Here is a 12,987-nt window from a genome sequence, read left to right as displayed (position 1 = left end):
TAAGAGCTCTGTGGCTGAAGCTCTGTGTGGTGGCATGGCCTTTAGTGCCGAGTTCAAAGCCAGTCTGGGCTATATAGCAAGATCTTGCTTCCTGAAAAACAGGAACCCAACCCTCAAAAGAACTGCAATCGATGAGTTTAGAAGAATATGGATACAACAAGAAATTGGAGAAAGAATTTGTGAGTTGAAAGGTCAGAAGAGAGAAGAGAGAGGTTTTGCTCAGGTAGACACTCTGTAATTGAAATTTTTTCAGTGGAGTATGGAATGAAGCAAACATGTTTGAAGGATGTGGACTGTGTGTGCGTGCACATACATAGACACACACAGTTAACACATTAGAAAGTGTAGATAAGAGTGTGGACTGTGTGCATGCGCGCACACACACACACACTCTTAACACATTTTAAAGTGCAGATTGAGTGGGTGTGTTGGGCAATGCTTGGCAAGCCCAGTGTTCCAGAAGCTGAGACAGGAGGATCACTGTAAGAAACCATTGTGGGCTACGTAGTGACATAAGAGCTAACCAAGGATGCAGAGCAGTGAGGTCCTGCTGCAGCTGCAGCACTGCTGTCAAGCTGTTAGAAGCCAATGTGTCAGTCTAGGCAGGATCAGCAGAGCTATAGTGGAGGGAAATGGGGCGGGCAGCAGACTGTGTCTCTGGAGGGTTGGTGCAGAACCCCTGTGATGTAAGAGCATATTTCTAGACACGGCACTGTCAGTATTCTTTATTTTATTGGGCTCAGGGTCTAGGAAGCCTTCTGTCATATGTTCTCTCTCCTTTGCCCAGTTTCAAGTTCTCTCTCTTGGTTGGGAATTTCTCTATGTAACTCTGGAACTCTTTCTATCTACACTTTGCTCGTCTTGAACACAGAGACCCACCGGCTTCTGCAGTGCAGTGGGGATTAACGATGTATGCCTAGCTCACCATTGCCTAGCTAGCTAGTTGGTGAGCACACTGTACCTGCCAAATACAGATGTCTGTCTTATTCTGATGTTTCAGTAGAAGTTGGTATTTTCTTTAGCTCTGCTTATTCTGTAAGGTCTATAAGTCACTGATGTTATTTGGAATGTGCTCTTGTGTTGCCACCTCCCGTACCACCGGTTGCTTCCATCTAGATCTAAGATGTCACCTTTGTCTTGTACTTGGGTCTAATTTAGGTTTTTCCATTTGTCATTATGCCCATGTACTTTTCCTGGACGAGGGTCTGGTTTTTCCACTGAATAGTATGATATGTTGAAGCTCCGGTCTGGCATGCTTCTAGTATCCTAAAACTGGATCTCGACCATGTCAGATCAAGACATGGCTTGTGGTTCTTGTTTACTTATATTGAAAGTTCATCAGAACCACATGTGAGTGCTCCCAGAGTTCTTACTGATGTCACCTACAGCTTGAATTTGTACTTTACTTTCTTAGCATGTTGGTTGACGTGAGCTTGAGGCAACTGCTAAGTTGTAAGCTGAGGAGAAACTCTGGAAGATGATTCATACGTGTTTTTGACTTTCAGTTTAGCCCGATGGCCAAAGGACCTCAGCGGTACATGGTTTCTACGGGCGCTGATGGCACTGTTTGCTTCTGGCAGTGGGATTTAGAGTCCTTGAAGTTCAGGTGAGTGATCTGTATGTGGTGGTTTCTCCTCTGTAATGTAATGACGGGCAGTCTAAATGTTTTCCTCCTGAACTTCTTATTGCATGTGCTTTCATTACCTTCACTCTGACAGACAGAGATGCTTAAAGGACTTAATAGCTCACCGTTGTGTAAGAAAATTCAAGTAATAGATGTGGATTTAAAACTGAGAGAAATGGAGAGTTAAGTGTGGAATCAGAAATTCAGAAAGTAAGATGGTATTCAAGAACATTGGCTGCTGGAGAGTAGTGACTGCAGGCTGCCAGTGAGTACTCAGTACCTAGAGTAGTGACTGCAGGCTGCCAGTGAGTACTCAGTACCTAGAGTAGTGACTGCAGGCTGCCAGTGAGTACTCAGTACCTAGAGTAGTGACTGCAGGCTGCCAGTGAGTACTCAGTACCTAGTGTAGTGACTGCAGGGTGCCAGTGAGTGCTCATAATACTATATTCAGTTTGTATAGAACTTGTAAAGATTTTTTTTTTTTAGGCAGGGTTTCTCTGTGTAGCCCTGCCTGTCCTAGAACTCACTCTATAGACCAGGCTGGCCTCAAACTCAGAAATCTGCCTGCCTCTGCCTCCCGAGTGCTGGGATTAAAGGCACGTGACTGGCTGACCTAAAACTTGCTATGCAGATCAGGCTGGCCTGTAATTCACAGGGATGCACTTGCCCCTCGGGGGTTAAAAGTTGTGACATTGTGGCAGAAATTTATGAGTATGTCTTGAATTAAATTGGGAAATTTTATATATATTTGTTTTTGTTACCATGTTGGTGAACAAATTTTGAGATTATACGCATGTAGCAAATGTTTTACTTGAATTTATAATGTACTCCAGCCTCCAACTTTTCAGTATTTTTGATGAAAATTGAAGATTGATACTGAGATGTATTTTGTCATACATGAGAAGGAGCTAGACTCTAAAACCCTTTCATTGACAAGGCATTCTCACAGAAGCATGTTGACATGGCTCACTTGGCTCTGTTACATTTATGTGGTGTTTGTTACTAAACTCAAGTTTGTCTAAGGCAAGCAAGCAGCTTACTAGTTGAGTTAGACCTCTAGCTCAAGGAGCTGTTAATAATGCTACTATGTTAGGCCTGAAGCAATAGTTGGGGGCCAGTGATACGGCTCTTGGTGCAAGCTCCTGCTCTGGAAACCAGATGACTGAGTTCCACCCTGTCGTGGTGGAGAAGACGACATTCCTGAAAGTGGTCCTCACCTCTGTGAGTGCATCATGGCATGTGTGCACTCCGTAATCATAGAAAAACCTCCAGTGCTCTAATTAAGTGTGTTATCATGTATTCTAAAGGCATATCATCTTCTTTTAAAGTCCACGACCCCTGAAGTTCACGGAAAAGCCAAGGCCTGGTGTTCAGATGCTGTGTTCTTCATTTAGCGTTGGTAAGATCATACTTGATGCTTGCTTTTCCTTAGTTTAATTTAGCATTTACTGAATCAGAAAGGTAGCTGATGACTTCTGTTCTTACTAGCTGAACCTACAGTGGCCATTTTAATTTTTTCTGTACTTAATGTATATTTTCATGTAGATTTTTAAGTACTGGGTTTAAGGAAACAAAGACAAACTTCAGACCTTAGAGGTAGGCTTGACAAAGGAGGTGATGTGAAGCCACCGCACTCCCTTTCTTATCTAACTCAGAGTCATTGAGAATCAAGGAGGCTCATAAGCCATTCCATGATGACATGAGTGGCCCTGTTTAGGACATTTTTCTTACATTCTGTCTACCTACAGATTTGTTTATATTTAACACAGAATCTTGGTAAAATTATAACTCTTAATCTTTTCTTGTTCAGTGGACTTGTTTGGCAAATTTTGTAGAGTAGGTCCAATGCAGTATCCTCAGGAAATGACCCTGTCACAGGTGAGCTCTACACTGAAGCATCTGCTCAGAAGCCAGGGTCTGCTTGTCCTTGGTCTTCAGGCACCGATGGATGCACAGTGTGGTGCTGCCTCGTCTCAGTAGAGCTGTGTGAGAGAGATATAGGGAGTGTTCCTAGTAGGGTTAACTTCACCAAAGCCAAAGAGTTGAGCTTTATAAAGGAATCTAATGAGCTGGAGGATGGATTTGTGGGGATGACCCTGATTTCCAGTAAGAGAGCTTTCTACTACATGTATGGAAGTATGTTTTGTTAGTGTATTTGTGCAAGCTACGTATTTAAACCTTAACATTTTTATTTCAGGTGGTATGTTTTTAGCTACAGGTAGTACTGATCATGTAATCAGAATGTATTTTTTGGGATTCGACGCACCTGAAAAAATCGCCGAGCTTGAAAGCCACACTGTAAGCATTTCTTTTTAAAATTCTGTAAATGGTTAATAATTCTTTTATTTCTAAGCTGAATTTTATTAATTTAGTTGGGTGGTTGTTGCTCAACAGATTACTTTTATTTTAAATAACATTTTTCCCTTGGGTTCTCTTGAGACAGGATATGGTCTTCCTTTGTTGTAGTTCATGGAACTGTCAAACTCACTATTCTCCTGCCTTAGCCTATTGAATGCTAGGATCATAGCTGTATGCCACTCTGCCCTACTTACTTACCGTCTCTTTAAAAATGGTGTGTGTGTATATGTGTGTGTGTGGGGGGTGGGTTGGTGTGTGTGGGGGGGTGGAGGTCTGTGGGGTGCTTGGTGCACGTGAGTGTGTGAGTGTATTTGTGTGTGTGTCTGTGGCATGGATGGTGTCTGGGTATGGGTCTGGGGTGGGTGGGGTGTGGTCCACTTGGGCGCATGGTCAGAGTAGGCCAGAGGAGGGAGGGCACTAGATTCCCCTGGAGCTGGAGTTGCGGGCAATGTGGGTGGGCTCTCCCAAAGAATAGTGTGTGCTTTTAACTGTCTACTTGTAGAGACAAATGATGACAGTTTGAGTTCACCTCTGACTGTCTATTCTATCTATGTAGTCTGTCTGTCTCTCTTTCTCTTTCACTCTGTCTTTATCTTCTGTGAGAATTTTGTACATGTTTGTACATTTTTGGCCAGGCAGTGGTGGCACACACCTTTAACCCCAGCACTCGGGAGGCAGAGGCAGGCTGATTTCTGAGTTTGAGGCCAGTCTGGTTTACAGAATGAGTTCCAGGACAGTCAGTGCTACACAGAGAAACCCTGTCTGAAAAACTAAAAAAAAAATTTTTTTTTCTGGACCTCTCATCTCCTGCAGATCATAGCCCAGACTTTAATTTTACATATTAATTCAGTCTTTTATTTTTGGTTTCTTTTTGTTGTTGATGTTGTTGTTTTTGTTTTGTTTTGTTTTGTTTTTTTCAGGGTTTCTCTGTATAGCCCTGGCTGCCCTGGAACTCACTTTGTAGATCAGGCTGGCCTTGAACTCAGAAATCCGCCTGCCTCTGCCTCCTAAGTGCTGGGATTAAAGGCATGTTGCTACCATCCTGGCCCCCACAAACTTGTTCAGTGAATTAATACATAGCCTAGATAATAGTTTTCACATTTGCTTTTTCCCCTTTAGGACAAAGTTGATAGTATCCAGTTTTGTAACAATGGTGACCGGTAAGTGTTTGCTTGCATTTGTGTATGGTTCCACGAAAATCAAACACACTGCTTACTGCTACTATTAAATAGTTTTCTACTTCAGTTGCAATTTTATTTGTATAATTATAAGTCTTGGCACTTGAAATGACTGGAACACCTTTAAAGTTCAGTGGTGGTTGGTTCCGGGGGCTTGAATTTGTCTTGTGCATGGTAAGGGGCCATCTGCTGTTGAGCCCCATAGTCATCTCATACATTTTCTGACATGGGAATGTCAGCAATTCTGAAGCCATCATGCGTTACTGTGAACTGCACTGCTTGGCCCTTGTGTGTTGCTTTCCAGCAGACAGTGATTAAGTAGACGCGCTGTGTGCGATGTTAGAGCTGTGAACCTGCTGCTTCTCTAACCAGGGTTACCTCTTTTACAATTTATTCATTGTATGGACATTGGTGATTTAGTTGCATGTGTGTCTGAGTGAGGGTGTCAGATCCCCTGGAACGGGAGTTACAGGCTACAGACAGTTGTGAGCTGCCACGTGGTTGCTGGGAATTGAACTCAGGTACACTCTGGAAGAGCAGCCGGTGCTCTTAACTCCTGAGCCATCTCTCCAGCCCCCCAGGACTACCTCTTAACCAGAGACTGAGATGTCAGAGCCGTGCATCTGCGCTTCTGTAATCAGGACTGCCTCTTAACTAGAGGCTGATTTTCTGAAAAAAGGAAGGTCAAGAAAAACATTTTTCTGCTGAGTAGGTTAAGAAAAATCTGAAAGCCTTTAGGAGCAAGCATTTGCTAATTTATATTAGTTACCTTCTGGCCTGTAGGATATGGCTGGTTTCTTTCCCACAGTGCAGTTTTAAACCTTGATTTTCATAGATTATATTTCAGTGTCTGTTGAGTTAGAATTTAAAATGAACAAGCTTAAGGTAGAGTTTGTGCTACTGCTAATCTTCTGACATCTTTACATTTTCTACCCCTGCCCCCACCCCCAATTAGTTACATTTTTCTCCTCTTGTACTACATTGTTTTCCTAAGGTTCAGTGTGTTTGTGAAACAACTGAGTTTGTAGTGTTATGTTTTGTAGGGCCAGGCAAACAATAGTAAATCAGGGGTTTTACCCATCTAGCCTTGTCCTGAATAATCTGACCTTGAATAACATCTGTAGATCAGGTCCATCGGGATTGGTACTCTAAAATTAGTTTGTACTTCACTTGATGTTCGTGATAGCACTTGGTAGCTAGCATGTGAGTAGATGTTTCTGAATGCTTTAAGGTTCTTAAGTGGTAGCCGAGATGGAACAGCACGGATCTGGAGGTTTGAGCAGTTGGAATGGAGAAGCATTTTACTGGACATGTCTGCCAGGATCTCGGGGTAAGTCATTGAACTGTTTGTAACACATAGGTGAGTTGTTGGTGTGTTACTCACACCTACATACTTTGTTAATTTTGATGGAAGAGTTTAATATGCCTCCTATATATGATGAATAACTATTGTCTAAGTGTATTGACTTGTGTTTTTAAATACTTCAATCTCATAACTGAATTAATGAAGGAAAGTGCACCTGTATATTTAATTACTTTGACCAATTTTGTCCGAAGATAGAATAAAGGAGAAAGGACTTACTTGCTCATAGTTTGAGAGCCTCAATCCATCATGGAAGAAGAATGTGGAAGAGCAGAGCAAGTGGAAAACACAGGACAAGGGACTAGCCTAGGACAGGATGTAGGTCCCTTGACTCATACCCAGTGACCTGCTGCCTCCTGCTAGGCTGCCTGCCTCTCTTCCATGAACCCAGCTTGTGATTGACCTGTTGTGATGAGACAGTCCTCATGGTCTGCTGGTCTATCAGGGATACATACAGAATTAACCATCACTTTGTACTTTTACTGTTACGTTGTTTTCAGGAATGTGTTTTTCTTTTGTGTGTGGGTTGGAGGGGAAGAGGGGTGACGGTGCTTCTGCATATACACACCTGTGGAGGCCAGAGATCTCCTGAGCGGGTGTGGACTGACCTCAGGTGACCCCCTCTGTAAGAGAAGCCCGCGGTGTCTGCCCCGGTCTGAGGGGGTTTTGCTGAACTACTCACCCTCCTGTCTCCACTTGCTGGGCTCTGGGATTACAGGACCATTGTGTTTACTCTGCTGCTGTAGAGTCTATATCTCTGAGTAGCTTTGTCCTTTCTGTTGCTGGATAAAACGCCCTGACACAAATAGAGGAGAACTTAAAACTTACAGTCACTGTGGGGAAATGCTGACGGGAACTCTGCCCTGCTGTTCACATCCATTGTCAAGAGCTGGAAGGTGAACGAGTGCATGCCTGCATGTAGCTCTACCCCAGAATCATCTTCTCTAAGCTAACATAGGTCAGGATCCCTTGCCTAGGGAATGGTGCTATCCACAGTGGGCAGATGATGCTACCTTAGGAAATACAGACACAGTCCCTACATGCGCTCATGCTCACCTGATCTAAATAACCCCTCCGTGTGACTCTTGCAAGTGATTCTAGATTTTGTCAAGGAGACAGATCTGCTGCTACTGCTGTCTGCTCCCTCTGGATATACATAAGTAAATGAATAGAGTAGAAGTTTTCTTGGAGATTGGATAACATAATAAGCAAATATAGTTTGTTACTACATTTAAAAAAATTTGGGTTGACCTGGAAACTTTGCATGGTAAAATTGTAGCTTACAAAATGGCTTTGATGCTGGGTATGGCATCACACCTTTAAATTTAGCACTGAAAAAGCAGGTGGAACTTTGTAAGTTTGTGGCCAGCCTGGTCTACATAGCAAGTTCTAGAGCATCCAGGGCTACATAGAGAGGACCCCCCACTGCTCCCCACTCCCCAAATCAAACAAAACAAAAAAGCAGAATCTCAGTGGGCTTTGAAAGACATATATTATTTGCTCCTTTGGGTAATTATTTTGTTCTCATGTAGGTACCTGTTACAAAGCACTTGTCATTTGTTTCCTTGTATCACTGTGATAAAATACGCTGGTGGAGCTTTATTTGGTACACAGGTTCAGAGTATAGTCTGAGATGGCAGAGCCTTTAAGCAGGAAGTCTGTTACCTGTCTCTCACAGAGCGAGCAGAGGGCAATGGCTCAGCTTGCTTTCTTCACTGTTGTCAGTTTAGGATTCTCTGCCTTGTCTTCTCTGGAGAAACAAGTTCCATCCCATTTCCGAGTAATTTGTTATGGGATGATAAATAAGCAGATGAATTCCTCCCTGCGATCTTATTTCCCCTTTTGGTCTCTTGGAGCACAGGCTGACCTTTGAACTCATGTAGCTAAGGATGACCTCAAACTCTCCTTTCTCTACTTCTACCTGCTGGAATTTGAGGCTTCTCACCACTGTGATCAAACCCAGTGCTTTGAGTGCAAGAAGCACTTTGTCAGCTGAGCTTCATCTGGCCTTAGATTCTCTTTGTTGTGTTCATATGGTTGAGGGACTGTACTGTGTGACCTGTTTCCTCAGTGAGTTCACAGTGTCTTTCCTTTGTTAGAGACACATCTTCAGAAGAAGAGAGGTTTATGAAACCCAAAGTTACAATGATTGCTTGGAACCAGGATGATAGCACCGTGGTCACAGCCGTGAATGATCATGTCCTCAAGGTGTGGAGTTCCTACACTGGACAGCTGCTTCATAACTTACTGGTAGGTACTTTAACATGAGAATTCAGGAATTTAAATTGATTTTACAATTTTTTTTTTAATCAGTGTTCTGTCTGTGTATGTATGTGTGTCCTGTATGCGCCTGATGCCTACAAAGGTCAGAAGAGGGCACCAGGTCACTCTGGAACTAGAGATACAGACAGTTGTGAGCGGCCGTGTGGGTTCTGGGAATCAAACCTGCATTGAGAACAAGTGTCTTAACCACAGAGCCTTCTCTTTAGCCCTAGAATTTCTTTTTTAAGGATTTATTTATTTATTTAATATGTATGAATACACTGTCACTTTCTTCAGACACACCAGAAGAGGGCATCAGATCCCATTACAGATGGTTGTAATTCACCGTGTGGTTGCTGGGAATAGAACTCAGGTGTTCCGGAAGAGCAGACAGTGCTGAGCCATCTTTCAAGCCCTTAGCCCAGAAATTTATTTAAATTAATTCATTAATTTTTTTGAGGGTGTGGGGGAATCTGTGTAGCCCTGGATGTCTTAGAATTTGTAGACCAGACTGACCTTGAACTAAAAAGATCCACTTGTCTCTGCCTGCTGTGTGCATGTGGTACCATTTCTGGTTCAGAATTTTAAAACATTTTTTGAAACAGTCAGTCCTGGTTTGGCTTTCACCTTGGTATATATATCGAGGACCTTAAACTTTTTGTTTTGGTTTTTGAGACAGGATCTCTCTGTAGCTTGGAACTCTATAAAATAACCTGCCTGTCTTCCAACTCACTGGGTTGGTTGGTGGCCTTGTCCTTTTTTTTTTTGTTGTTGTTGTTTTTAAATCTGCATTCATTTATTATGATTTTTAGTTCTGTGTCACTGTGCAGAGGTCTGCCCTGAGCTAGAGTGATGGAGCTGACAGCGGTCCTAGGACTTGAACTCTGGCACTCGCACACACTCAAGCACTGAGCCATTTCTCTAGCACCCCCTGAACTTTTGAAATCAGAATTCTTACTCTTTTCCTTGAAACTCAATATAACATAGATGTTATGAATATAATGAATAAACTGTTTTATTTAAGTGAGTCAAATGGGAAATTTTATATGCATATTTAAATCATTGTTGTAGTGTTAAAACACTTATGTACTATGACTTTATAAATTTTCCAATATATAACTTGCAGACTGTCCTTAATATTATGACTTTGTTGAATAAAGGGACATGCTGATGAAGTGTTTGTTTTGGAGACACATCCCTTTGATTCCAGAATTATGTTATCTGCAGGACACGATGGCAGCATATTTATATGGGATATTACAAAGGGCATCAAGATGAAGCATTACTTTAATATGGTAAGTAAAGTGAGCTTTTACTGGTGATTTTATGGATTATAAGAGTTACCAGAAGTTAATTGACATGGCAACTTCTGTGCAAATCATGGGTAATTGAAGCTTACTGAGGGTTTGGTAGCACGTGTATGTGACAGTCTAAATTCAGTAGATGCTCAGAATTTACCTAGATAGCTCTCTTTGTCTATATTTATTTCAGTGTGTTTTTATTTTTTTAAAGTTTATTTTACACGTGCAGATAATTTGCTTGTGTAAGGTGTTTCTGTAGTGCCCACAGAGTCTAGAAAAAACAGTAGCAGCAGATTTTGTGGAACTGGACTTAAATGGTTGTCCACTGGGACTGGAATTGCAGGTGGTTGTGCGTCACGACGTGGGGTGGGTGCTGCTGGGGATTGAACACCTGGAAGAGGAGCCTGTGCTCTTAACTGCTGAGCCATCTCTGGCTCTCAGTCTATCCCTGTATAAAATGGGTCAGTTGTTAGATTCTAGAACCAAATTAGGGTCCTATTGTGGGATTTATGGCACATCTATGGTATGAGGGAAAGGTGGGGGTGCTCTCCAGGTCTATTTACATTAGTTGCTCCAGTGCCTTCAGAGTAATAGCTAGTTACCGTCAGCTATGACCGTACGTTATTCATTCTTGACTAGCTTGTAACTTACTTAACCCATTCAAACTTCATGCTCCAAGCTGGGGACAAATCTCCTTATTTTGTTCTGAGTTTAGCTACCTGTTCATTTATGCCCCTCTCCTCCAAGCGCCTGAGCGAATCTCCCACACCTCTCAGTGCTTACCAGAATCCTCTCTTTTCTGACCAGTGTCTACCTCTTACTTTCTGCCGCAGCTCATTGGCCATCAGCTTTTTTATTGACAAGTGGTGTTTTTACAGTCTCTCTACACAGATTTTTTTTTTTAATGCAACAAAGCAAATGACAGTTTTCTCACACATTGTCTTAGACACCTGATATGTATTAGTGTCACTTGGTGTAGATAAGATAATTTGAAATATTTGGTTAAAATGTCACCAGGTTTTATCCAATATGAGATCTTTTTAATTCTTGTGTTATTAAAACTAACGTATCTATTTTGTGTCTATAAATACTCTTCATCTTCCTCCTTCTGCCCCGGTCTTATGTAGGGTTACAAGCCTGTTATGTCTGGCTCATGCTTCATTTGTTGTCCATGTCCATAGAGTTTGGTGATTTTTTTTTTTTTTTTTTTACATTCTCTTGAGAGCTTTCCATATTTGTAAATGTGAATTCAGATTATATCAGGGTTGAAAATAACTGACTTAATTTTCTCTTCTTGGTACCACCATATTGCTTTGAGTCTCCTTGTACATCATTGATAGTGAAGTAAGAGATTTTGTGTATGAATGTGCACATGTGCATGCATGTGTAGGCTAGAAGGCAACCTCAGGCTTGTTACTCAGAGACTGTTCATCTTCTCGCTATGAGACTAGGTCTTTTGCTGGTCTAGAGCTCACAAAGTAGGCTAGGCTGTCTATTCTATGTTGTTGAGTGTGTGGGTTGTTTTTTGGAGATAGGTTCTCTCTATGTGTAGTCTTGCCTGTCCTGGAAATCTATAGACCAAGAAGGTCAGCTCTGCCTCATCAGTGCTGGGATTAAAGCCCTGTGTCATCATGCCTGGCACTCTGAATAGCTTCATACCTTAAGATAGAATCATTTATTCATTAGCATTAAATGCAGTTAAAATTTTTAGATAGCTCAATAACCCATAGTGTTTCGGAATCTCTGAAAACGGTCTCTGTATTCCAGTTACTAGGGAAAAACACCTAAACCATGGACAATTTCTGTGTGGTCTTAAGTCACAGGCATTCCCATCTCTTTAATAATGTATAAAACGGGCCAGGTGCGCCCCTTTTAATGCCAGCACTTGGGATGCAGAGGCAGGAAGATCTCTGTGTGTTCAAGGCCAGCCTGGTCCACACTGTAAGTTCCAGGACACCTAGAGCTACGTAGCTAAGGGTGGTTTGAACTGGAGAGGTGACTCAGTAGTTAGTTCATACTAACTTCTTCTTGAAGAGATCCTAAGTTGGCTACCCTCTACCTGTGCTGTGCTCATATGTACAACCACCCCGTCTCATACACACATAATTGCAAACCCTAAAAAAATACATCTTTAAAACTCGTTAAGGGCCTGGCGAGATGGCTCAGCGGGCAAGAGCACTGATTGCTCTTCCAAACCTCCTGAGTTCATATCCCAGCAACCACATGGTGGCTCGAAACCACCCGCAATGAGATCTGATGCCCTCTTCTGGCATGTCAGAAGACAGCTACAGTGTACTTATTTATAATAATAAATAAATCTTTGGGACTGAGGAAGCAGAGGTCCTAAAATTCAATTCCCAACAACCACATGAAGGCTCACAACCATCTGTACAGCTATGGTGTACTCACATAAAATAAATAAATAAATCTTAAACAACAACAACAACAACAAAACCCGGTAAGGACTCTAACATTTGATCCAGGCATGGTAGCTCACACCTGTACTGAGAATGACAATGTGAGAGCATCTGGGAGAGCTGAGACAGGATGGGGAGGTTCGCCTGACTTTAATAGTGAGTTGTATCCAAGCCTGGACTGGGGTGTGAGACCCTGTCTCAAAACACATAAGGGATTATATTTGAAGTCACCATACAAGAAAAAAAAATACAGAAATGCAATGTTAAGGTAGACTATAGTGACTTAGTAAGAATAAGAACAGTGTTCTTTGAAACAGGGTCTCGTGTATCCCTGGATGGCATGGAACTAGCTATGTGGACCTGGCTGGCCTGAAATTTATAAGCGATCTTCCTGCCTCTGCCTCCTGGGGGTTGAGATTAAAGGTGTATGTCACTGTGGCTGGCTCCAGAATATTGTATTTTGAATTTTAACTTGTTAAAGCAA

The 12,987-nt window shown here is 42.1% G+C and overlaps 1 protein-coding gene across 10 annotated transcripts in view; it reads left to right on the top strand.

Annotated features, from left to right (window-relative positions):
* The window catches only part of Brwd1 (bromodomain and WD repeat domain containing 1), a 90,615-nt gene that overhangs the window by 20,099 nt on the left and 57,529 nt on the right, over positions 1–12,987 (top strand). For 8 of the 10 annotated variants that reach the window (XM_006523114.4, XM_011246157.3, XM_006523113.2 and 5 more), the window contains exons 9-15: positions 1,506–1,606; positions 2,953–3,023; positions 3,822–3,922; positions 5,102–5,142; positions 6,392–6,490; positions 8,623–8,773; positions 9,946–10,080. In XM_006523114.4, coding sequence (XP_006523177.1) covers positions 1,506–1,606; positions 2,953–3,023; positions 3,822–3,922; positions 5,102–5,142; positions 6,392–6,490; positions 8,623–8,773; positions 9,946–10,080 — 699 coding nt within the window. Of the gene's footprint in view, positions 1–1,505; positions 1,607–2,931; positions 3,024–3,821; positions 3,923–5,101; positions 5,143–6,391; positions 6,491–8,622; positions 8,774–9,945; positions 10,081–12,987 lie in introns of those variants that run through there. The other 2 variants (XM_011246156.2, XM_006523115.4) reach the window with 2 other exon arrangements.

Source organism: Mus musculus, chromosome 16 (genome assembly GCF_000001635.26).
Source record: "Mus musculus strain C57BL/6J chromosome 16, GRCm38.p6 C57BL/6J".
Taxonomy (NCBI): Eukaryota; Metazoa; Chordata; class Mammalia; order Rodentia; family Muridae; genus Mus; species Mus musculus.
Note: the sequence above shows the minus strand (reverse complement) of the source record. Positions and strands in the feature narration are given on the sequence as shown.